Raw genomic sequence first — 26,556 nt, 5'->3', positions numbered from 1 at the left:
GAGTACATCTTGTTCTAAAGGTTCTAAACAAGCTCATCGCTGCCATCTTCAGAGCAGTCACTGTAACAGACACCAAGCGTGTAGGAATCTGTCTAAAGAATATATATATATATATATATATATATATATATATATATATATATATATATATATATATATATATCCTGTGAAGTCCATTGAATAGTTAAGATTTGTTTCAAATACATTAGATCTATATGTAACCACGCAAGTAGTAATCAGTGATCTATGGTGTTCTTCTCTGTTTAGATTTATCAACTGTAATCGCTCTTGACATCTCCTGTCTGGTCCATATTGCAAGTCCCACATCTTTTATAAAGTGATGTTCATTCTGATCATGTTAGAATTGTAGGAAAACAACAGACCTGTCAAAGCAATGGGGAGCACTGGGAACGGCTATATATATATATTACACCCCCCCCCCCCCCCGCTGTTATTTATTACTTCGTTAAATAACAAAACCAAACCTAATCAAAACGAACTGATTTTAGTTTTTCAATTAGATGTTCTGCATTGAGCGACCAAATCAGTAGATCCCGTTCTGGGCTGCCACAGCATTTTACGCTTGAAGAAATTGGTTACGCGACTGCAGAGTTCATTCATAGAGCAATGTCTTCTCCCGTTTTAGAAGACGGGGGTGCTCTATGGGTTTTCTAAAGAAGTAAAGCAGACATCACCAGCTGCTACCTGCGCTCTGCTCTGTGGACACCCGTATTGTTTTATTTATGACGTCACCGTTCTTCACCGCCCTGCACAGTCAGTGATTTCAGCTGATGTTGGAGAGGAGACCTACGGCCTTCAGTCCTATGTAGACATTTTTTTTTTTTTGACATATCTCCACATATTAAAATTACGAAAGGTCAAAGAAAAGGCGAGCTAAATCTCGGGAATTCTGCTTTTCTGATGTTTCAAAAGCATCGCGAGTGCATCTCGGTGAATGGGGGTTTCTGTATCTCCTGTAGTTTAGGGAGCTTTCCTGTATGCAGCGGCGGAGGGAGAGCCCATCAACACCGGGAGGCATTTAAAAGGAATTGCCTGGCAGTGAGTGGGGAAAATGTGTGCACTTCAGGAGTCGCTAGTCACTGGGAATGCCAATTCAGGGATGGATCTGCAGTTTGTTTAAATTTAATACAGGAGCGGCGACAAGAAAACACACACACAGCTGAAATGGAGTGAAGAATGTTAATGGTTTTCATCATAATTCCTTGAAATTGAACAGTAAAGTCTTTTGAAATGTATTTTTGCTTCAACGGGAAAAAGGAAACCGGCAAGCCGGAATGGAATATTATATATTAAAATATTGTAAATTACAACATCGCAGGATAACAAAAATGACCTTACACTTGCAGCCTGTGCATTCGATCTGACAGTACGAATTATTTTGAAGATTTTAATCCTAAAAGAGGGGACATGTGACTGACTCTTGATACTGTGGTAGTCGTAGTAGTTTAGTCTCCTAGCACTTGCATGGAAACTCATAAGGGACCTTTGATTTTATTTCGTTTTTATTTTTAATATTCTAGTTTAGCGAATTTAACAATGGCCAGCCAGAAAACGGTGCAAGCGTTTGATAAACTAAATTAGAAGCCTATGTATTTTAACGGCATTTCGAAGTTTCTAAGCACAGACAAGTTGTGCCAAACCGTTTAAAAAAAATGTCTAAAGCGGCCACAGAGAAGAAATCGTTCAGCAAGAAACTGTTTAGGAGGGGTTCTGCGCGGTCGGTGGGGAGTTTTATGAGTAGAGTACTCAAAACCCTCTCCACTTTATCTCATTTCGGTACCGAGGAACACACGGTAGAGGCTGAAAAGGATGATGGTGGCTTCACGACCTTCATGTCTGGTGGCAAAAGCTCGGGTACATCTGATGTGAGCGACTGTGAAGGCTTCCTGTCGACTGGGGACAAGGTCCCCGGGTTAGCAGGTCTGAAGAACCATGGGAACACCTGCTTCATGAATGCGATCCTTCAGTGTCTGAGCAACACCGAGCTGTTCGCCGAGTACCTCGCCCTGGAGCAGTACAGAGGGGACGATGAAGAGGAGCAGCTCAAATCCAATGGGGTGCTGTTTCAAAAGAAAGGCTCACAGGAGAGAGGAGAGGTCACGGAGCAGCTTTCTGGTCTGGTCAGAGCCCTGTGGACGTTTGAGTACACCCCGCAGCACAGCCGGGAGTTCAAGGTAAGCATAGCTGTATTAGACATATGTGTGCTTTCTTTGATCATCTTCTTCCCAAGCTTCTTAGCAGTGTGCTAGAACAGCAACTCTTTTGACCAAGCAAACTGGAGTACCTCCCTTTTTACTGCAGTCCCAAAATGTATTTAACTGCCCAGGTTGAGGTCTAGGCACCCACCTGCAGACACAAATATATTGGGACTTGAACGCTGACTTTCTGGCTCCAGAGCACATGCATACAACTGCTGTGTAGCCTGCCTGCGCTAAACTGCTTACCAGAATTGTGCTTTTGGCACAAATACCCACCTTTACATCGTTTGTATTGAGATTGTGATCAATTGTGCACAAGTTATATAATGATTAGTCGGCTGGTAAATGTGATGCATACAGAAACACTACATAGCTGAAGGAGAGACTTCTTCATCCAAGCTGGTAGGGGTTCCACACAGTGTATCCGCCTGGTCTCCTACCATGAAGCAATCCAAGCAGTTTTCTCACTGCTATGTATGTATGTATATACATATTCTGTATGCTGCAGCAACTCATGAGTTTACTGTGAGTTTAATAAATGACACTTTATTACTTTATTACCTAAATAAAATTCAGTTTTACAAATAAAACACACACATGAAATCAGTTCTTCCATAGTTTAGCCTCACCTGTACAGTACTGCTTTTTGCTGTGGACTTTATTGAATCTGAATTGAGGTTGTAGGACTGGCATATATAATTTCATTGAATATTCTAGTGGTGGTGATCCTGTTGCATAATTTGTTAACAAAGCCTGACCCTAAACACTCTTTTTTTTAATGAGTTCCAAGTACCAGTATGCATAAATACATTCTTTCCTGAATGAATAGGAACTGCTGAAGCAGGGTAATGAGTATGCTAACTAACTGGATTAGAAAGAAAATGCCTGCTTTGTTGTTAAGGAGTACACTAGTGACAGACTCTCAGTTTGAAGTACTGTAGATCCTTCAGTTACATCTATCTGGATTCAGAGCAGAAGAAAACACACTTGTAATTAGACCCATTCAAGAAGGAAGCAATTAGTTAGGTGTGACCGGCTACTGTAATCTACAGGAAAGCTTGTCTTTTTTCTATTGCAGCCTAATAATACCAATGCCTACAGGGCATGACATTAAGGTCATGAAGGGCAAGGCAATGTTGCCTTCGTTGGGTGTGAAGATTCAGGGGCACCAAGGCAGTTCTAGGGGGCAAAAAGACAAAATATAAATCCAACCCAAGGGCACCAAGGCTATTTCATACTCATTCATAAAACAACAAAAAAAGAAATACAGATACTCTATGTTGATAAAATTTGAATTCAAACAAACAAGTCCTTGTTTTCTGAGTGATTCACACACTACTTGTTACAGAAATAAAATATGTCAGTTTTTGATTGTACAAATAAGATGGTATAAAAAATCAGAATTTTTAAAAACAACATAAACTTTCATAATGAAAAAATACAAAGGGTAATTTGGCAAAAAATAAATATTCTGGGTATTCAGCCTGTCAACAAGAGGTAAATATAGCGCTTGTCTGTGTCCTGTAATTCAAGCTTTTTTAAAACCCTCATGCCATGTGTTTCATTATTTAGGGTAAGCAAGTTGAACTGGATTTCATATAACAAGCTGGTAATTTTCATGGTGCGGTACCGCTAGTCTGCACCCGATGCGCAGGGGTGGTATGCACTACTCGGTACAGTAGTTGTCAGTACCACACCGCTAAGTACTGGAATATAATTTACATAAAAAAAAAATACAACTGTATGAACATAATTCCGATATTTTATTTAACATCATGCAATCTAAAAAAAAACTACCTCAAAAGTCTACTGGAAACTACAATAGTAGTACAGTATTTCATGTTAGATTTTCAAATGTTACATTTTTCAATTTTTGGAAAACTACAATTTCAATATGTCAACATAACATTATTAATTCTATAGGGCGTGATGCAAAACTTATGGCCATAGCTGTGGGAGTGTCACACACTAAAGCTAGGAGAGAGTTCCAGAGTGTCTGGGCCATGAAGCTAAAAGAGCGCTCTCCGAGTGGGGTGCACTTTTGCTTGGGTATAACAAGCAGGCCTGAGTCAGAGGACCTCAGCTTATGTGCAGGGACATAGCGGGTCAGCAGGTTGGAGAGATACTCTGGACCTGTGTGATGAAGGGCCTTGTAGGCAAGCAGGAGAATTTTGAAAGTAATCCTGAACTTTACAGGTAGCCAGTGCAGCTGGGCAAGACAGAGTAATGTGATCATGCTTTTGGTAAGGATGTTAAGTATCAGCCGCACCAGGTGTGACGCTGTGTAGAACACGCCCGCTTAACTAGCTCCATTGATGGCTTCTAACGTGCCCACGGTGCCCTACCACTACCGGGGAGAGCGAGCACGCGCTTCAAATCAACACTTCCCTAAATAGCGGCACTCATTTCTCTCTCTACCCAGAATGCACAATTTAATTTCTTTATTTGATTAATCAGTCCGATTTAATCTGTTAATCGGAACAGCAGGGTTGGGGTCAATTCCGAATGGAACTGGAATTTGTTGGTAAATTCCAATTCAGTTCAAGAATTGGAATTGGAATTTTAATTGAAAAAATCTTCAGGATACAGAATTGGAATGAAAGGAAATAGAATTTAATTCCATGAAATTCCACTCATTTTAAAAAGTCAGATGCCACATTTATTTTATACTATATACTTCATTCTTTTTATATTATATCACTATACACAATACTGATTGCAATAGCATTAATATATACTTTCAAATACTGTATCTTAAGCATGGCTCAAAGCTTTCAAAACTTAGTTTTTTGCATTTTTGTAGTGAGATCTTTAAGAGCTACAGTAGTCCTTAATTATTTGTTTTTCTTTATTCATCCGTTATATAATCCTTTAGTTCTTCACTCCTATGTTGTTACATGCCACTCATTTTTAAAACTTTTAAAAATTGCCCTCTCCGAGAGAGAGACTGAGGCGGTCAGTTTTGCTGTGCAGGGCCAGGGAGCCTCACTCACTCAGTGCAATGCAGGACAGCTAATGGCTCTGTGGAAAGCACTGCTTAGGAGATCATTTCATGAGCAGAACAGGTACAGTATAGATTATTAAAATCGCAACCAGTTTAATACAAAGTAAATTGTGTAAGCTGTAGCTTTTTGTATATTTATTTACTTTAGTTTTATTTAAATGTAATTTAAAAAAGATGGGTTGATTGTAATAAGAAAAATGCACAGTCTGTCCTCATCTAGAGTGATTTAATACTTCCACATGGTAATCAACTACTGCAGACTTCAGTATACAGTGCAGGTTATCAGATGTGAGCAAAAACTTGGATCGTGCACTTTCCTGATGTTCTCCCTGGCCATCATAATTACTTTGGATCCAAAAAAGGATTTATTTGTCCTGCCTGCCTGCTACTGTGTTTCAAATCGATCAATTGCCTCTAGCACAGATCCATCCCAAATTATCATCCCTTTTGCTCTCTATTTAAGGATAAGAGAGTCACAACACTAATCCATGTCAGTGTTTCAGCTTGAGCCTTTGCGGTATCAGATATCTCTGATGAGCTTAAATCCTGGCTGACCTATCCTTCTTGAATATCTTGCTACGGTACACTTTCATGCTATCTATGAAAGCAGCATGTCCTTTCTTTATTCTGTTAATGCCTTGTCCCTGTATAATATACAGGTCAAGCTTCCTGCCATCTCAACCCTCCCATGACACACGAATGACCTCAATGATGTTGTTATTCGACTCTCGGAATAAGTGGTTTATTCTGTGCTCTGTCTCATATGAGTAAGCTGTTTACCAACTCCGGTCCCGGTTTCTGTAATTGGAAGGCATGGGTCTGATTTATCAAGCAAGTCACATCAGTGTAGTGTAGTATGGCTATAGATCTGTGTGTGCTCTACTAGATTAAACATTTAAATCATCGGTGTAAATCATCGTTTACAGATTTTAAACTCTCACACTTCACTGTAGCAGGTGTTTGTCAGGCTATTTGTTCATAGGTGAGTGTTTGCATTTTGAGGCAAAATAAGGGACTGCTTTGTTTTTGTTCAGGGGATTCATTTAAAACCCAATCTAAATGTTATACAGAGTTAACTTACAGGGCATATTTCCTGAATAACCTGTTTATGTCTAAAACCTAGTCTGATAGACCAGCTGCATGCATGTATTTCAGTGTGCCTGTTTTAATTTTTATGTCACAAAGTTGCTGACAAGAAAAGTAAGACACTGAAGGAAAACTAAAGGCATGCACCTCCAATGAACAAAGCCTGGGGAAATAAGTGATACTGCAGTGTTCTCAAGATGTTAATTGTACTGCACTTTATTTATATTTTATTGGAGGTTATGGGTAAACATGTTTTATCAGCGAGGGACATGTACAATTAAATGCTGGTGTGACCATTTTCACAATGCCAGTTTTGATCTAGTATAGTACTGCAGTTCATCACAGATTATCAGCTCTTTGACAACCAAAGGGATAACAACCAGCTGTGTGTTTGTAAAGCGTACAACATTTCACTTTAAGCAAAGAAAGATCGTCATGTTCATCCTTGTGGCTTTGTGACATGCTGTTCTTGTATTGCAGTCACCTTCAGGCACATCACTAGATCTCTGTAGCTGCCTGGTTTACCTCTGAAACCGAAGATATACTGTAGCAATCCTTTTGCTTACAAAATCATTCTGTATATTTCCAAACAATTGTGCAGAAACACATCTTTGACAACAGATTTAAAAGAAAGGCTGTCTAGAATTAAAGTACTGTTTTTATGCATTTCTTAGAAACCCCACAGCAAGACATAGCTAATATATGATGTTTTACACACAAATAAAACAAATGCAGCTCACTGTTTGTATACACAGTGCAAATACAGGGCAAGTTAGAATGGGTTTAGAATTTTGACCCTGCTGTAGTCCGGTAATCTGATCCAGGTGTGCACGGCCAAGAAGCAAAAGGAATTGGCTTCTCTGGAATTTGAAATGTGACACTATTTACTTCAGCCCCCTAGCGTTGTATAAATCAAATCACCTTGTACAGGCTCGTTGATGGGTCTTATGAAAAGCTCTGTAAAATGGCTGATTATTCATTATGTACCAAGTTGCTTTGTAGTTGATTGCAGCTAACAGTGTAACACTAGAGAGTGATTTTATTTTAAAACCGGTCTGTTACTGTGTGGGTGTTCATAGCGCTCCACGCAGTGCTAGTCTGTTTAGTGTTGTGAAGGGCATTAAGATCTGTTATTTAGGATTTGTGTAAACTATGATCTAGTGATTGCACTGGTAGAAATCCCTGTGCCAGCTGGAAAAGCGGATGGCGGATTGTGTAGTTTCAGCCAGTCTACTGCAGGCAAGTTTTGTCCTAAAGTACCCATTCCCTCTCGGCATTCACTCACGCCCCATTGTTTATTGTGGAGACTGGTTGCTTTTTTTTTTTTTTTGTAACTTGCATGAAAACATATGGAGCTTTGCTGCAGCAAAATTCCGACAGTTCTTCCTGAGGTTCTATGCCAACTTCCTTCCCAGAGAATGCCATCAGCCTGTGTACGGGACACCTCTTGTTTATGCCATCCATTACTGTTGCGCTGTTGTTAGTTATGTAGGGGATTATTTTACTGAGCCTCTTATCCGTTTAAGATTACCAGCTCTGGAAACACTTAAGAAAACCATTTTTGCACAGTACAGGCACCGCTGTATTAACTGAAACGGCAGGCAGGTACAGCAGTGCCTAAGTCAGTGTTTTCATACAGTTAAACTGCCGTGTACAGGTTTGTGACACAGAGCCACATTATTTCACAGATATCTGTCCATGGTCACGCTAGTGAAACATAAAATGTTGAGCTATACAATAACTGAATCTGTTTTGGATAAGTCCATCTCACTAGGGAAGTGGGGGAGGAAATCTCCATTCTGGCAGAGGGAGTAAAAAGCAGGATAGTGTTTTAAAATGATTGGTGAGAAGTAACTGATGCTGTTGGAACTATGCTGATATTGGACAGTATGATGATGTTTATGCAAGTTGTTGCATTTCTGTTTTTGCAGAAGCCAGCATCGACGTAGCTCCTAAACTAGGAGTCGCCCTGGATAAGGGCGCCTGCTAAGAAATAAATAATAATAATAATAAACTAAAGCATGCAGTTCTGTAATAAGATCTAATAATGCTGACCTTTGGTTCCCATATTGAGTAAAGTTAACAGTATTCTATTGCCTGTTGCCAGGTTCTGGTGACATTTCTGTAAATTAAATCTAATATGAAATGGGCTTTTTGCTTAATTTTCAATAGACATTCACAGTATGGTTTCCAGCAAATGCAGGAGCCATGAAACATTACTCAGACAACAATAAATCTTGAGCATGTTACAGAGGAGAAGTTGTGGTCCGTTAGAAACTCTATTTTAGAGATCAGATTGCCTTTCCAATTGACTGCGGCTTGAATGCTGTATTGATTTTGGGATTAGTTCACCTGTCACCGAACTGTGCAAAAACCGCAACACTATTCCACACTTGCATACACACACATGTAAATAGCTTTTTTTCCCCCAATTATGTTTTCATGCAATCCTAGGTCGGTGCTAGATATTCTTTTTACTCTGCAGTATTCCCAATGTGGTCTACACTCTTGGCAGCCTCTAAAGCCTTGTTGGTGCATTTTGCTTGTCAACCCAAAGCCAGCAGTGTGTAATTATTATTTATTTATTATTTATTTATTTGTTTATTTCTTAGCAGATGCCCTTACCCAGGGTGACTTACAGTTGTATACAAAAAATAGATATCAAGAATTACAGTACAATTATCATTGTCTGATTACACCTTTTGTTTATGAGCAGATTTGACCTGTGTTCCCCAGAGAGGAGTGCCAGATTCTGACAGCATGGTAACTGCTGCTGTTCTGTTTTCCAGATTACTGCAGCATGGCAAAAACACTTGCATTTATATATGCAAAGATAATTTTCTATTTTACCATTGTTTGAAGTACAGTAGATCATTGAACCATGCTTGTATTATTCCGAAAAGACGTCTTATTATTTAAATGTAGCAGGCTATTGTTAGAAATATTTTTGTAACAAATGCTATGATGTATTTTTTTCAGAATGCCGTATCGAAGAGTGCTCTGCAGTACCGGGGGAATGCGCAGCAGGATGCCCAGGAGTTCCTGCTGTGGCTTCTGGACCGGGTGCATGAAGACCTGAACAACAGGGTGAACCCGCATGGTAGACCCTCCATAAAGGTAGGCTGCACAGCTGGAGAATCAATATGCTTTGAGCACTGGTTATCCGGCAAGCAGTGTTATTTCAATAAACAGTGTTAATGTAAATATAAAGGAGCACACTTTTTTTTTTTACTTAAAATCACCAATTATCTACTGTAGTGAGAGATACTTTTTAATTTTTACCTGCAGGTTCAGGGAGCCTGTGGCTTATTTTCCTTTTTATTTCCAGCCTCCAATTGAAGAAGATGGAGCTTCTGAAGGACCATCCCCTCCAGTCGCTAGCACTTTTGTACAGGAGCTTTTCCAGGCCCAGTACAGGTAACAGAAGAACCTTCATAATGAAAACGAAATAGAATCCTTAAACATCTTTAAAAGCTGTCTGTTGTAATTTTAAAAATGACCAATCCTCAACTCCATGCTACTCACAAGCTAAAGAAAACCCCAGAGTTAGAACCCTAGTACTCTACAAGACAATCGAAACAAATAAAAAACTGTCAGTATTTATGAAATCCAACCTATTCTTTGTCTGGTGAATAAAATCCGCTTTCCACTTCCTTTCCAGTAAATCCTTATTCTTAATTTTACTAGCATTTGGGGTTTTCTTGAACTGTCAAGGTAACGTTCGATTTGGGCATTATAGTAAAATATATATATATATTCTTCTAGGTCTTCGTTGACGTGCCCTCACTGCCAGAAACAGAGCAACACTTTCGACCCCTTCCTTTGCATTTCCTTACCTATCCCTCTGCCTCATACCCGGTAAGTACAGTAGTACGAGACGTGTATGTGTTTGTATTTACACACCTATAAATTACCTGCGGTTACTTGCCCTTGGAAGGTTTTAAAAACCATAACTTTGGATCTTTCATTTTCTAAAACGCCTGTCTTCAGCTTGTTGTCATAATTTAGTGTCTGACCTGACCCATAATTTGTAGCACCGTGACATTTCTGTCAGCGCCATGTAAAATTTACTGTAGACTGTGATGCATATTCGTCTCTGCTGGCAGTCGGGCTGGTTTGAATTTAACCTTTTCTTCTGACATACAGTTTTGACTTGCTGATCACAGCGGCATAGCATAATTCTGACTCATGAAATATTGATTGTTTGCTTAGCAGGAAGTAATACATCTCACTGGGAGTTACTGGCTTGTTGAAAGAGTCGATCAACCGGACTTAAAGGCTATTTGTTAATGGGACAGAGACACAAGGTGAATGGTTACAGTAAAACCCATATTTAATGCATCAGAGCAGAAGGTTGTTTTATAATGACAAATTGTTTCTGTAAACAGTGCATGAAGTAGAGTAATATCAGTCACATTGTTTATATGTCGTATCTAGGGATTTAGCACTGTGCGTAGTGTATCGCCCCTTCTGGGAATTCTGGAATTGTAAATCAATGATGATTTACACCTTTTGAAGTGACTCTGTTAGGGAAGTACGCAGGCAGTTGTAATGTCACCCTGGCATTCTGGATTGCTGAAATTGCTGTTGGCTAGGCTTTTTAATTGGACTGATGCCCGTTTTTGAGGGGTGGTGATGAACTCTGTCTTGAACAGACTTTTTCCAGCTGACTATCCTGTGCTAATATTTAGAAGTGATGGGGAAGTGCTGGATATAGGGTAGCCAGTGGCCACTCCTATCGCAGTAGCTCCATATTTGTGATGGGTTAATATTAAAGTCGGAGCACAAATAGGCTTTTTCCCATTATTTCCTTAAACATCTTGGTTAAGAAGCATGGATTATTTACTGTGGTCTAGCTGAAAATGAGCTGCCATGCAAGAAGTGCTGAAGAAAGAATGTCGTTGTTCAGACCGCTGTGCTCCAGTAACACGTGTTCTATGAAAGCCTGCTTGCTGTGTGATTGACGTGTGGGACAAGTGTTTTGTTATAGCCATCATTTTCCAGGAGAAAGGAGTAATGCTAATGTACAGTTTTTACTGGTAATCGCTGTCTGTAACATGCATTAGTGGTGCAGAGTACCTCTATTCTGACAGCCACATGAGAGCTGGTTCTCACTTGCCATAAGAAGACAGGGCTAAAGTATATCTGTTACATTCCCTTGTAAAACACTACCACTTAATGTTTATAAACTAAAGCACAATTGAATCACATTTACTTAAGGCAGGTATTAATAGTAGAGGCAGTCGAAACCTGCATTTGATCGTTGCTCTTGGATAATCGGAGCAGTCAGCCGTGCGTAAGCTCAATGTTCATTTATGCACCTTTCATTTGCTGGCAGCGTCTCTGGGTTCCTGCCTAGCAACAGATTTGGCCCAATTGGCATTATTAAGAAATCAACATTTAATGCTTGTTCATCCCTCATGCTGCGTGCAATCTTGACTCAGCGGTGCTGGCTGGTCCCTGGGGAAAACCGCAGCCTTCCGACCTCCACAAACCTTTTCATTTGCCAGCCAGAGTGAAAGCGAATTCACGTCATTGATTTCCAGCAAACGAAACTCTCCCTGTGTAGGTTGTTATTATCTAATAACGATGGAACAAAAATATATGAAACTGAAAGCATGAATAAAGGTTTGGTTTCTGAATCTGAATGTTTCTTTAAAAAAATTGCAGTGCATACCAGTTACTTGACTAGAATACGGTAGCTTCTTTTTTTCCTTTCTTTCTCAATCTTTAAAAATGTAATATTGTGGGGAAACCCTCAAGGAAGTTTTTTCCATCCCTTCCTATTTCATGCAAAACCATTATGTTTTCCGCTGCTGGTTGTCTTAAAATAAAATGTTTTTGACACACAGTTCCTAAGGAATCCCAAACAGGTACTGAAGTACTTCTGGGATTAGGTAACTCCAGCAGCTATAGAAACGTTGCTAAAAAGTCTAATCTACTATTTCTCCCCCCCAGACCTCTGTACGTCACCGTGGTTTACCAAGGGAAATGCTCTCACTGCATGAGAATCGGAGTGGCCGTGCCCTTGACCAGTACAGTATCCAGGCTACGAGAAGCTGTGTCACAGGAAACAAAGATCCCTACTGATCAGGTAGCGCTTCTGTCTGGTTATTATCAGGAGTGTGCAGACAAATCAGATTTTTAACCCTTCGGTTAAAACTTTCCACCACTGGCAGCACTGATGACATATGGAAGAACATTTTACTTGGCACAAACAGTTGGTTTCACAAAAAGGACTTTATTTATTACCCCTCCCTTCCCAAAAGCATATCTGTTGTTAATTATCAAGTGCTTTTTAAACATTCCGGTTGTTCTTTTCAAATCCAGTAACTGGGGCAAGTCCATTATTGATATCCTATTGGTATGTGAGCCGATGTCATGCGAAGTCCTTTGTTAAAAAGAAAAGAAGCAGCTATTGTGAGAAATGAAACAATGAAACCTTGTTTTGATGAACCCGCATGTCATGTAGCAATGTCACGTGGTAACAATAGGCTATAAATTAAATTGCAGGTTGTTGGGTTACCACTAGGTTCCTGATATCTGAACAATGGGATAAAGTCACGTACTGTGATGTCATCCTGTGTTATGCAATAACAGACCATTAAATGCAGAATTGTATTAGTGCGCTGTTCTAAAAGCTTTGCATTCAGTGTTATACAAATATTGCAGTGTACCCACATAGCTGAGTTGCTGTGAACCCTGCAAATGCTCCTGATCTTTTTATTTTAATGTTGTTTTCAGGATCCCCGGTACAGCACTAGGGTTTAATTGAAAGACTGGATATAGGATGTCTAACACTCTTGACTATATATATATATATATATATATATATATATATATATATATATATATATATATATTCTTCATCCCTCTGTGCAGATAGTATTGACGGAGATGTATTATGATGGATTTCACCGGTCCTTCTGTGATGATGAGGACGATCTGAACTGTATCCAAGAAAGCGATTGTATTTTTGCTTTTGAAACTCCAGAAATATTCAGGCCAGAAACCATTCTAAGTCAAAGAGGTATACGCGTTTCTTGATTCACTTGTTCGTTTTTGCAGTTGGTAAAGTTCACAATAAAGCAATTTATATACTGTTTTACAGTTTGCTTGAGAAACTGTTTCTTTTTATGTGCCTTTGTTTTACATACATACCACATGTATGTTGTATAATATAGGGCAGCAGTGTGGAGTAGTGGTTAGGGCTCTGGACTCTTGACCGGAGGGTCGTGGGTTCAATCCCTGGTAGGGGACACTGCTGCTGTACCCTTGAGCAAGGTACTTTACCTAGATTGCTCCAGTACAAACCCAACTGTATAAATGGGTAATTGTATGTAAAAAATAAATTGTAAGTCGCCCTGGATAAGGGCGTCTGCTAAGAAATAAATAATAATAATAATAATAATAATAATATGGGTATGTCCCTTTTTGGTCTGCTGTTGACAAGAAATTAGAGGTCGCTTGATATGGTATCAAACTCTTATAACTACAATATTGGAGTATTTTTACAGCACACATCATATGTGTTAATGTAGGTTTATGCACATGTTAAATTAGATTTTGCAATGTGTTTGTTTATTGATTTATTTGCATTTCTTTGTTCATATTCTTTTGAAGGGCTGCATGCAAATTTAAACCAGAACAACCTGAAGTATGGCACAGAGCACAACAGGACTTCTTCATACATGCATGGAGCAGTGATGCCTGTATTATCTCCCAATAAGAACAGCGGAAGTGAGAAGATCATTCTTCTGGTTTGCAACAGGGCGTGTGTGGGGCAGCAGGGCAGAAGGTAAGGGCTCACATGGACTGGGCTCAGGTGCTGAGAAACAAACTACTATGCAATCTTAACTAGACTGCATTTGATGCTATAGCGTTTCAAAAATGTAAGAGCCAGATGCCCCAACGTGAAGGGGCTGTCAAAAATGTATCTTGGTATTCATGTCTCTTCATTTTTATTACAGTTATTAAGAAACGTTTGTATTCGTATTTATCAAACTCAAAACAGTCAGCGTGTAGATTAGTCAATGTAACAGAGTGTGTTTGAAGATTGGTAGTTGAGACTTGGTCTGTTCTGTATTTTAAGAATATATTTGCCAGTCACTGTTTGAGAGTCATGGGATTTCCAATAAATAACAACTTCTTTACCAGAATAAACTAAGTTTCTTTTACTGTGGAATTATTTTTTTTTTATGAGGGATTTTATGCAGCTTTCAGCTTTTATGAGAAATTGGCGGTTCTGCAATTTTAGATTAAATGAATGATGACTTGGAATTAGGGGTGTTGCGAAATGACGATAAAAAGGTAATCGCGATATAAATTCTAATGATTATTCTGTCATCAATAGTTTTAATTATCGAGAAACATTTTAAAAAGCTGTAAGGAGAGGCTCACCACAGCTAGACTGGTACTGGAGTAAAACCGACGGGCAGGCTGATGTGACCTGCTCCATTTAGAAATGCGTTCAACCCAATAATAGTGTAGCCATTGGATTTGGGAATAAGACATTTTTAACATCCTTAAAATCAAACTAACAATTATGAGAAACACTCAAACTAATCGGGTAAAAAACAAAACAAACCCCCCCTTCTTTTGCTTTTGTTTTTTTTTTAAATATTGAGTGTTTTGTAAATATATGTTGTATTATAATTAAGCCCCATACTTTTTTCAATTTGGTTTAATGTTGTAAAACACATTTTAGCTTAATAAATAGTTAACATTTTAAATATGTAAGAATTATTTATTTACTTTTTTAGTTCTTTGTAAAATATCATGCTGTATCGCAATTATTGTGATAATACCACACAGAATAATCGTCAGAGAATTTTCATATCGTGACATCCCTACTTGCAATCTACCAATTCCTATGTACGATTTAATACACATGGCATTGTGCACAGTCGAATCAGCGCCTCCTGTTTACCGTCTTTCCAGGCATGCCAGGATATTCAATGAGAACAGATCCTTAACCTGCTTCCCCTTGCAGCATTCCTGCAGGTCTAGCTGTCCTGTACAGTCAATGCTCTTTTGCTGGTACAAACTAAAGCTGTAGAATCTACATTTTCATAGATTTTTCAAGTAGAGAAAAATAAGAACTAGGCTCACTAATGCTCGGCAACACCACGTTTCATCCTTGAATTGAGTTGCTTTTTAAAAATAAGAAATCGATAAATAAAACCAGATAAATGCTGTAAATAAAAAGCAGTCAAGAATGAAGGGACCAAGTGGTCTGTAAATTGCAAAGGTGAAATACTTGCAATGTTTTTAACTTGGACCCTTGTGGGTTTTGCCCCGAGGTTCGGCCACCCCTTCGTGCTGTGCGTGGAGCAGACTGTGACCTGGGATGTCCTACAGAAAGAAATCCTGGAGAAGATGCGCCACCTGTTAAGGCCTGGTGTGTATATTCAGGTAGGTAGAGCTCCCAGTATGGAGTTAATGATGGTGCAGTGGGAGCATTACTCCCTTACTATGGAATACACAAACATAACTGTAGTCACGTGACAGCCTTTACTTCAAATAGGTAGAAACCTAAATAGCAAATTCCTTACTTAAAACCTAAATAGCAAATTCCTTACTTAAAACCTAAATAGCAAATTCCTTACTTAAAACCTAAATAGCAAATTCCTTAAGCCCATGAACCACCTGGCAACATTCAGGCAACTTTCTCATCCAGCTTATGTTGCAACTTGTTGTAAGTGACATTTTGAAGCAGTTTTCACCATGTGCATAGTTCAACCTACAATATCTATACCATCTGGATTTGAGCTAATTGGACAACATTTCTTAAACGTTGCTTGAAAAGTTAGCTGATGTTGTAAGGGACTTTAATGCATTAAGCAGCAGGACCAATCACAACAAATAGAAACAAACAATGCTCTGTGTCTAACTGTTTGATATTTAATCACGACTCCGGAAGTTAATTTTCATTAGGACTGGGTAACGCACGGCAAGGAGCTGTGATGATGCAAAATGCTAAAATGTGCCAAATATAAATTTGTATTATGTTTGGATTATTTGTGGGCATGTCTGTCACTATGGTGTAATGTGTATTGATTCCCTCTTTTACATTGTCATTAGGTTGGCCCCTTCAGCCTGCGTGTAGTTGGAGTTGTAGGGATTACATACCTTTTACCTCAAGAAGAGCGTCCGCTTTGCCACCCCACTGTGGAAAGGTAAGGAAATGAGTGTCTTTCTGAAGTGTTACTATCCTTCTAGCGGCTTTTAAAAAGTACAAAATAAAAAAAGTGCTATGTGCTCCGTGCAGTTATTAAAGCGGTCATCAGTTATTTTTTTTAGATTTGGTTTAGATTTAGAAACTGATCCTAGGGTGGTTAGCATGGGAAAATGTCAAAGAAAATGGGAAGATGTCAGGGCAGTGTTTGTTGAACAAATTAGCCCTATCTCTTTGAAAAGGAAGTGATTCTCATTGGGAATGGTTTTGTGAGTGGGAGCTTTTCTGATCTGTTCCAAAATTAATTAAATGAAACCAAACATGTGTACTGATATCTTTATCTTCATTTTACAAAGCTGTGTATGTGCAGGTGTTTCCTTAACAGAGTGCATAATATTTATACATCAGCAGTGTGCCTTTCACCATGGGAATACTACTGTGTGTGTGTGTGTGTGTGTCCCTGGACTAGAGAATAGACAGAAGTATGGGGGAGAATTCCACTTGGTGTATCTTTTCTTACTTCAGGATATTTTAACTCCTTATTTTCAACAATCTGTTTTTTTCTAACCTTTTCCATTTTTAGAGCATTCAAATCTTGTGGTCAAGGCGGGCCTCCTCATGTAAAGGTAGTTGTGGAATGGGACAAAGAGACCAAGGACTAGTAAGTATGTTAATTGGTCATACGGGTGTATGTGTCTAATGTATTTATTTGCATGCAAAAAATAGTGATGTGCATGTTTTTTTTTTTAATTTGTATTTAATTTGTTTACCTACACATTACCTATATACATTGTGTAGACAGTGTACTAGGCCTTCATTGTTTTCCTAACTAGCTCCAAAGTTAACAGATCTTGCTTGATTCGTGTTGCCATGCATTGTTTCCTCACTGCTCTTCCTGATTGCCTCAATCCAGTTTATTTGGACACACTGAGGATGAGTACGTCCCTGATTCAGAAAGTGTGCACCAGCAGAGAGAGCAACACCACCAGCCTCAGACCTGCACCCTCTCGCAGTGCTTCCAGCTGTACACCAAAGAGGAACAGGTACAGAGTGAAAAAAACTTTTCACGGACGGCGCCGCTATCCGTGCTGAAGCTGATACTGCCTTACTGTGCTGTGCTGCTGTCTGAGTTCTGGGATATAAAATATGTGTTATTGTTATGACTATTCTGATTTGTTATGTGTTGCAATCATCAATGATACAAAACAAAAGCCCTATAAGTGACCGAGTCCCAGTTTTCACATCTAATTTTGAACTTCTCTGCTGACCCAAATTATAAATACTGCTTGTGTTTGCACATGCTAGAAATCTGAACTATGCTTGAGTGTCCCGTTTGTTATATAAAGTGCGGTGTGTGAGCATCACTTCACAGTATAATACGAAAGATGAGATGTGCCAAGAGGCGTTGAGTGAGAAAAGATGCTGCCTTCTGCTGTTTTGTTGATGTCCTAATGCATGGAACTCATCTCTCATGTTAGGGAGTGCAAAATAACTCGTGTATGGAATGCAGGGCACTTGGTGGTGGTTCTGGAATCTTGTTGTCAGCTGGTGCCCCCAGCAGTTTCATTGCTCTGCAGTTCATTCTCTCGCTGGTCACACAGACAGTGTTTCCCTCACCTCTTCATTGTTTTGAACTGTTCCAGCTGGCTCCCGATGATGCATGGCGCTGTCCTCACTGTAAGCAGCTGCAGCAGGGAAGCATCAAGCTGAATCTGTGGACGCTTCCTGATGTTCTCATACTGCACCTGAAAAGGTTCAGGCAGGTACTGCTTTGCATTCCCAACTTCCAGTCTGTACTTTCTGTAATGTGTGTGTGTTTTTTTTTTTTTTTTTCTTCATTTACTTACAAAATGAAAGCTGTTTTATGATGTTATGGTGTTGATTGGCTGCCATGTTAAGCCCCAGAGGCAGCTGTTTTTTAGCTTGCTTTTTATTTGTCATCTTATTTTTAATTATTTCATTATTTTACTGGAACGTCTCCAGGCATGCTGTGCAAGTTTTCAGCTGTATTGTATTGTAACAGGAAGGCGACAGGAGAATGAAAATGCAGAACATGGTCAAGTTCCCCCTAATTGGCCTGGACATGACCCCCCACGTAGTGAAACGCAGTCAGAGCAGCTGGAGCTTGCCCTCCCATTGGTCACCCTGGAGACGGCCCTACGGACTGGGCAGAGACCCTAAAGACTACCTGTATGATCTGTATGCTGTGTGCAATCATCACGGGACAATGCATGGAGGCCATTATACAGGTATAGAACCAAGTAGAACAACACATTACAATAAGACCAAGTCAGTGCATATGCTTTGGTTTACTGCTCTTCTATACATTATTCATCTAGCAAGTTCTTGGTAAGAAACAATTTCTTTCAGAGCTCACAAAAAAAAGTTCATATTGAATTCAACAAAAAATTTGCAGGATTTGTACTGAATAATTCTACTGTATAAGGAGCAAACTACAAACTTCAGTTGCAACCTTCAGTTCATTTTTATTTAATCTAGTGAAGTTTACCAGCTGTTGTCTGTTCAGACTGTGTAAGTACGTGCTGGAGATCAAGCACGCAGTGTTCTGAGTAGAAGGAGACGATGCTATTGGTTAAGCTTTCTGGATGTGTATCCATTTCATCAGGTCTATATAAGACAAGGCATCACAATATAAATATTCATTTGTTCCATGTAGTGGTTATAGACGTAGGGTTACAAGTTGCTGCATAGAAAGGTTTATTGATAAATGCAATTTAGTTGCCTTTTTGCATAGTTAAATAAATAATAAAAAATAAAAAAAACATAGATTTTAATTTACCAGCAGCCCACCTAGGTTCATATGTTAACTCACAGTGCACATTATTGCATATATTTTCCATTTAATTGTTGTAATGGAAAACATAAACTTGCTTGCCAACTTCTGAAAATAACGCCCTCATTGAGCTTCCTTTGTGGATGTACGAGTACATTTTTATAACTTTTTTTTTTTTTTTTCCTCCCAGCTTACTGTAAGAACTCGGTCGATGGCCAGTGGTACTGTTTCGATGACAGTGATGTTCAGCCAATCGCGGATGACGATCTTTGCAAACAGACTGCGTATATCCTGTTTTATCAGCGGAGGACCACCATTCCGTCTTGGTCTGCCAACAGTTCTGTAGCAGGTGAAGAGAACTTCCTTAACCATTGCAATCGCACATTAGGCATAGCAGGTTCTTACTGCAGTATCGCGCACATCCGATTATTTTACGGTTATTGGTATTTGTGAAGGGGGGGTTATTGTTCCAACTCTTGCAGTAGCTGTAATACTAGTCTGTATTTAGTTTTCTGGTGAGAAGGAGATATGTGTGTGTTTAGGATAGCAAATATGTGAAAAGGATCAATATGTTTCAGTTTCCGGGTTGTTAATTCACTGGTGATGTGCTGTGGTTATTCCAGGCTCCACGAGCTCGTCTCTGTGTGATCACTGGATCAATAGGCTAACTGGTAGCAAGCCGCCCAGCGTTGCCTCTGCAGCGTCGTCAAGGCGCACTTCACTGGTATCTCTCTCGGAATCTGTGGAGTTTGCAGGGGACCGGAGCGAGGATGATGGTGAGCAGCATATATGTGTATCTGTTTATTTGTTGGAATTGAACTTCTGAAGGGACCTCGCACAAGTGCCCTGGTGTTCCAGTGTGTTGGCCATCAGTAGAAGCAGCTCAAACCTGCAAGGCTCTCTCTTGGTTTTGAATCTTGGGTAAAAAGAATATGAAATAAAACGTAAGGATGGGACAATCCAAAAAAATAAAATCTTGTTGAGAAAATATATCGTTGCATTGCAGATACAGAAATATCATTACAGGTGTAGCAATTGTGTGTGGAAAAATATAATGAAGATCTGAACTTTTGGTTTATTCCAGTCATCAGATTCCAGTGATTTTGTGTTACCTGTATCGGCTGTATTTGTGTGCGTACCATTCTGTGAATTTTAGGTGAATTAGTTTATAATTTTCTGTTTTTGTTAAGGAGGATTCTCAACCCGACCTTTTGTAAAAAGTGTCCAACGCCAGAGCTTATCTTCCAGATCTTCAATGGCCAGCCCTTTAACGATGAATGAAAATGGAAGCAAGCCCTTGTGGTCACTGTCAGCCAAACTCCAAATGAGATCCAATTCCCCGTCACGCTTCTCCTTAGATTCGCATTCTTCCTCTACTTTAGAAAGGATCGGGGAAGCATGCGATGACAAAGTCTTCACTTCCTGCTTTGGGAGCTTCAGTAAACACGAGCACAAGTCCAGTGGGAAAGCACCTCTCGCTGTTATGGAAAGCATAGCAAGTGATGAGAACAGTCACAAGAGACCCAGTACGTGTCAAGATGAGCAGTACATCAAGAGTACAACACAGACAGAGAAGAGGGTGTCCAAAGCGGACTCTATAGATAACAACAACCAAACAAACTCTGTCGATCAGAATCATTCTGATCACGGCTCTTCATCGAAAGATACAAAACCTCGAAGCAGCTCGGGGGTGTCGACTCACAAAGCCGAGAGCACAGCAGCTAAAAGGAGCTCCTCTAAGGCAGTTCTGGAGCAGGAGAAGAGTTCAAAGAAAAAACAATCGACCTCATCCGCTCAGTCATCTCCTGCTTCTCAAGCATCCTCCAGTCCCCAAGGCAAAAGCTCCCAGAAGACGACCAGTTTGAAAGTCAAAGCAGGTTCCACCAAGCCGGGGAGCCAGAAAGCCTCTTCATCATCGACTCAGTCCAAAAAGGATTCCTCCCAAGAAACTCATTCAGGTGCCGTGCCTCAGAAGCACAGAGCGTCTTCACCTCAGTCCTCTTCACCATCGCCAGCGGGGAAGAAGACGTCGACGAAAACCGAGAGCAGCTCTTCCACCCCGTCCGCTGGGAGGAAAAAGCTGGCTGAAAGGAGCCTGAGCAGGGAGTCCTCTTGCCTAAGCCCCCTTGCAGAGAAACCTGGTGTGGCCAGAACCAGCAGCTCTGCCAGGTCTTTGCTAGTGACAGGGAGTGACAGCGTTCGAGTGGAGCGCAGGCCAGTTAGATGCTCCAGCAGCAGTTCTTCTGTTACAAGCTTGCGATCTCCCAGCATTTCCTCGAAGACTGATCTCCGTAGGAACAGCAAGTCGGAGGACAAAGGGTTGTCCTTCTTTAAAACCGCGCTGCGGCAAAAGGAGACCCGCAGGTCAGCAGATTTTGGCAAGACCACAATTCTATCTAAGAAGTCCCAAGAAGCGGCCACGAAATCTAGTATGAAAAATGGCACTGAAGCAATTGAGGGGACGACTAAGGCAATTGAGGGGACGAGTAAGGCAATGAGTAAGTTTCCAGAACCTAAAACGGGCAAGGCTTCTGTGAAAGAAAAGGAGTCTGCTAAGAACTCCACCCCTGTCAAACGGTCTTTATTGTCTGCAAGTAAAGCAAAGTCTTCCACACCAGAAATAGGTGCTCAGTCTCCTGCTAATGGGAAAAAGCCACTTGAAAAGACCTCATCCTCCAGAAAGCTTTCTTCCAGCATGCAATCACCTGCACGGTCTGTTCTGAAGCCTCAGTGATATTTTGCAAAGCAGTTTATTTATTTTTTTCTGGTGATGCAGCTACTTTTTGATTTATTTTTCTTTTTGTTGATGTGCCTAATATAAATTATATTTTTTTCATAAAGAAAATGTACTGTAAATTATTAAAAATCGTCTTTCTTTCCGGACATCCAACCAAATAATTGACGTTTGCAGATCTGGCACAGTCTACTACTGCACACAGACCGAATAGTTCTATAGAAAGTGTGTTTTAACAAAGCACTTTGTATTTAATCTTTTTTTTGCAGAGGAATGCTATATAAGTTACCAGACTGTACATTTGATTGCAAGGTCATTTTTAAACTCCCTGTTACTGTAGCATGCTTTGAAGAGGAACGTTTTTGGCAAATTAAAATAAATAAATATATATATATATATATATATATATATATATAATATATATATATATATATATATATATATATATATATATATATATATATATATATATATATATATATATATATATATATATAATTAATTAATGGACGAGGGACAAATAAGTTTTACAGTATAGTGTGCCGTATTTGTACAGTACAACTCAAGGTATTTAAAGGGCAATATTTTAAATCCAGGATTAAATGTCAAAAGGGACTACAGCTTTTCAAAACTGGTCAGAAATGGAGAGGCTATGCACTTAGCTTAGTAAAATATTATTTCTAAACTGTCAATGTCATTTATCCTGCATTTTGAGAAGCGTATGTATTTGTTACTTACTACTGAGGACAGTGTTTACAACTGCGACCCAAAACTGTCCGCTCCATTACAGAGCAATAGAAATGGATAACTAACTTCATAATCTTTAGCTTCAGAGCATTGTGAAAGCCAACATGACATTAGACTGTAGACATTGGTGCTTAGCGACATTTGTACTTCAAATATCTGAAATAAATGGGTCATTTCAAGCGATTACCGTGTCTAGCATCAGGACTACAGAAATGGAGAGCATCATTTGATATACAAAGAATCGGTCGGTATAATGTAGTTTCCTAGAACAGCAAGGGCATCAGATAATCCTGAAATGCTTTTTCCACTTTTAAAAAGAATGAAATTATTAATACAAATAAACTCAATGTACAGAATGATATGAGCTAGGTATACATGAACTATAACAACTAATACCTCTCACACCTGTGAGTGCATGAAAGACATCTGCTACTGCAAATATCAGTTTATTATTCTGTAGCTGTCAGACGTGAATCAAATCACGTGCAGATATGCTGAACTGCGCATCGGTTGATGACTCTCTATAAAAACCATGAAAAGCAAAGTCCCTATGACTAAGTGAACACCATCGTTTTAAATAAACCTTTCCACCCCTTTTTGCTGAGTTAGTACACATTCATCAATGTGTGTGTGTTATTTTTACCAGCAGCAGCAACACAGAGATGACATTAACACTTCTGCAAATTACATTGTGAAATATTGCCCTTCAGATTGCATGATGATAGCAAACCATGCCCAGTTATGTTTTTGCTGTTCACTGTTGCAGTCTGACACAACACATCTCATTGCTGAGTGGGTTGCAAGGTGTTTAGGTGAAATATTTTGTATATACTGTACGCAACTATTAGATTAAGGGTTAAGTCCTACAGCCAGCGAGTCAATACTGTTTTAAAGGTAGCCTACTTGCCATCAAACTTCACAGGGTCACTGCGTTTAAGCAGTCAACCTGTTTATGTTGTAGCCATTCTAGGGGTCTGTTTTCTTGAACTGGAAGTGGCTGATCTTTAATAATGTTAATGAGCAGGGTCAATAAATCACCCCATGGGACAACTCCAGCAAGAATAACACTGAATTAAGGGGCGGTGGTATTTAGATTTGCCACTGTTTAGATTATTATAATAGGCACCCTGGTGTCAATCCCAAACACTAGGTTGGGCATTGGACTACAATCCCTGGCTTTATTTGATGAAAGTAGTAATTGAATAAAATATATTTCAGTTAGGAAAAAACATTATATATATATATATAATATAAAATCTATCTATCTCAATTAGAATTGGCAGCCCATGGCCAGATTCAGTCTGGTGTTTCAGTCTTTTATTTTCATGATCGATTGACTCTAAATGTCTTGCTCATTTAAGGAACTGTTTGCCTAAATGAATATAGAGGAATAAAATACCAAATGCTGGTCTGAATTGGGTTTGCAGGTAACCTGCATTTCATAAGAATTTAATTAGGAATCGGTAATACGCACTGTGATAAGATCACAGTTACCATCGCAGTGCCCTCTTCAACATTGTTGTTTTATCATATAAAATACAGCCGTACCCACCCCTTGGTAAATAATGTTAGTGAAATTACAGCACCGTTTGTATATGTAGCCAATTGTGGCTTTTTTGCTTAAAAGCAGAGCTAATAGCTTTTCACAGCACTAATTTACTAGCAGAAAGAAAAGAAAATGCCATTTTAAGATTTATGAAAGCAATTTTGCATGATTCTGCTTCTGCATGCACTTAACTATGCAAACAACTGCTGCTAATGATGGGCTGCACTCAGCTAGTAAAATGTAGAATACTAGACTATATTTTTACTGTATTTTTTCATAAGCTAACTGTGTCAAGAAAGCATGGACAGTATCCTTTTATTTGCACATCAGTTTCTAATGGATTTTCTTTGCTGCGAGAATGGTTGTTGCTAATAATCTGCTTGCCAGAACAAGACCTTCTGAGACCATGAAGAAAGCGGTGTGTGTATATATATATATATATATATATATATATATATATATATATATATATATATATATATATATATATATATATATATATATATATATTATTGACGTTGTTGTTATTATTTATAAGGGATAGGCTAATGACTTTGTCTCAGAGAACATTTGAAACTGTTTTTAATCCTATACAGATCTAGGTTATTTTTTAAATATTTAAACCTGTTTTTCATTCTAGTGTAAATAGTCGGTCCCCACACCGCAATAGGCATGTTGTAGAATTATTTTGGGTCATACTACCCTGTAGAGTGTCTCTCTACAGCAGGTTAGCACCTCTTGTTATTAGTCTATCCCTTGCTGTTTTAAACACTGATTCTCCATGTGGGGAAAGTAAAGCCTTGTTTCATTTTTTTTTTTTTTCTTCCAAGATGCCAATAACATTTCAAATGTTTTCTGTGAGTACAATAGCATACCTTTCAACTCGCACACAGTATACATAATATGGCACTCCACTCATCCATCAATGCCATCTGACCACAGTACCAAGGCATGGCCGATGGGTTCATCAGCATACTTGCAGTACAGTCTCAGTGTGTTTTGGCAACATGGTTCTTGATGCTTCTTGATTAAACTTTACTGCGTTTCGGTGCTGGAGGTTACTATTAGGTTTTTTATGTACTGTAAATGCATATTGGAATGGTTTGAGACGTGAAAATCCTGAAAGGCATGATTCTGTTTTAAATGTGTTATTTGTTTTTCTAGGTCCTTGAGCCAGAAACACATGACATTGAACTTTTTCAGTCAGATTTCTCATTTGGTTTATACACTGGACTTTAAATACTGCCCTTTAACAAAACAGGACGGCATGCCATTTTCCTGACACTGCTTTTTTTTATTTTTTTAGGTTGTATTTTAATGTCATACTGTACAGTAGTAGGAAAAAAACAAACAAAAAAAACCCAGGAAGGCTGTTTAAAAAAACGAAATATATAAAACCAATGTAAATGTGCCATTTAAGTTATTCTGGGGCAAGTGCATGACCTGTCAATGCCTTTTTTGTTAATTTATTTGTATGTTTTATTATCTGCACTTTTTTATTATTTTTTTATGTTTGAAAGAATGCATTTCTTTGACGAACGAAACAAGTTTGTATACATAAAGTTGGGAATACCAATACAAGAAAAAAAAGGTAAAATGGAATAAAACACTGAAAATGTACATCATTCTTTTTCTTGGCTTTGATTTGAGTGTGTGTTTATTCCTGGGGTGGGGATTGACTTTTTGGTATCCTTTTCTCGGGGAAACCTCCTGTTTAGAGCTACTAAAACATCAGATTGCATGTATGTATAATACAGATTGAATAGCATGATAGTTTACCTTTTAAGTAAAAAAAAACAACAAAAAAACGTGCATCCAACATGTTTAACTGCAGTTATTTAATTCATTTATTGATTGCTTTATAAATGGAAAACATGGTTTTCAGTATATAAAGTTATATGAATGAGAAAAGGAAACCTATACCATACCTTGCAGGTATCACATGTTTTATATATTGCATTAAATATTTTCCATTCTGTGTTAACAGTTCACTGTGTGCCTTCGGTTGGTTCTCTCGTTTTTGCTGTTGTATGATAAGCAGCAAAACAATTTAAACCCATTACCACAGGGGTGGGGTTCACCTAGTTCTCTCTAGTGCAATTCCAGCACACAATCTAGAGAGTGAGCTGTCCATCAAAATCCTTTTAAATGACGCATCCTGTGAGCACGAAGGCCTCTTGTTCAGTCCTGCTAGCTCACTGAATGATGCTGCTGCTAACTTCTTATCTCCATGCCAGCATTCGCAGTTT

At 39.0% G+C, this 26,556-nt stretch overlaps 1 protein-coding gene across 2 annotated transcripts; it reads left to right on the top strand.

The window, feature by feature from the left end:
• Positions 1 to 605: 605 nt before the first annotated feature.
• On the top strand, positions 606 to 22,377 carry LOC117431205 (ubiquitin carboxyl-terminal hydrolase 31-like). 2 transcript variants are annotated; one of them, XM_034051923.3, is made up of 16 exons: positions 606 to 2,195; positions 9,289 to 9,426; positions 9,638 to 9,726; positions 10,075 to 10,167; positions 12,268 to 12,403; positions 13,192 to 13,339; positions 13,933 to 14,107; positions 15,612 to 15,723; positions 16,393 to 16,487; positions 17,070 to 17,147; positions 17,400 to 17,529; positions 18,130 to 18,249; positions 18,510 to 18,735; positions 19,471 to 19,629; positions 19,904 to 20,056; positions 20,474 to 22,377. In XM_034051923.3, exons 1-16 carry the CDS (start codon positions 1,674 to 1,676, stop codon positions 22,012 to 22,014), a joined length of 3,915 nt encoding a protein of 1,304 aa, XP_033907814.3. In that variant the 5' UTR covers positions 606 to 1,673; the 3' UTR covers positions 22,015 to 22,377. The 2 variants fall into 2 exon arrangements, with proteins under 2 accessions (XP_033907814.3, XP_033907813.3); XM_034051922.3 differs by having other exon boundaries at positions 607 to 2,195; positions 20,471 to 22,377.
• The last annotated feature ends 4,179 nt before the right edge of the window (positions 22,378 to 26,556 follow it).

The sequence above is a fragment of the Acipenser ruthenus genome, chromosome 22 (assembly GCF_902713425.1).
Source record: "Acipenser ruthenus chromosome 22, fAciRut3.2 maternal haplotype, whole genome shotgun sequence".
Lineage (NCBI taxonomy): Eukaryota > Metazoa > Chordata > Actinopteri > Acipenseriformes > Acipenseridae > Acipenser > Acipenser ruthenus.
Note: the sequence above shows the minus strand (reverse complement) of the source record. Positions and strands in the feature narration are given on the sequence as shown.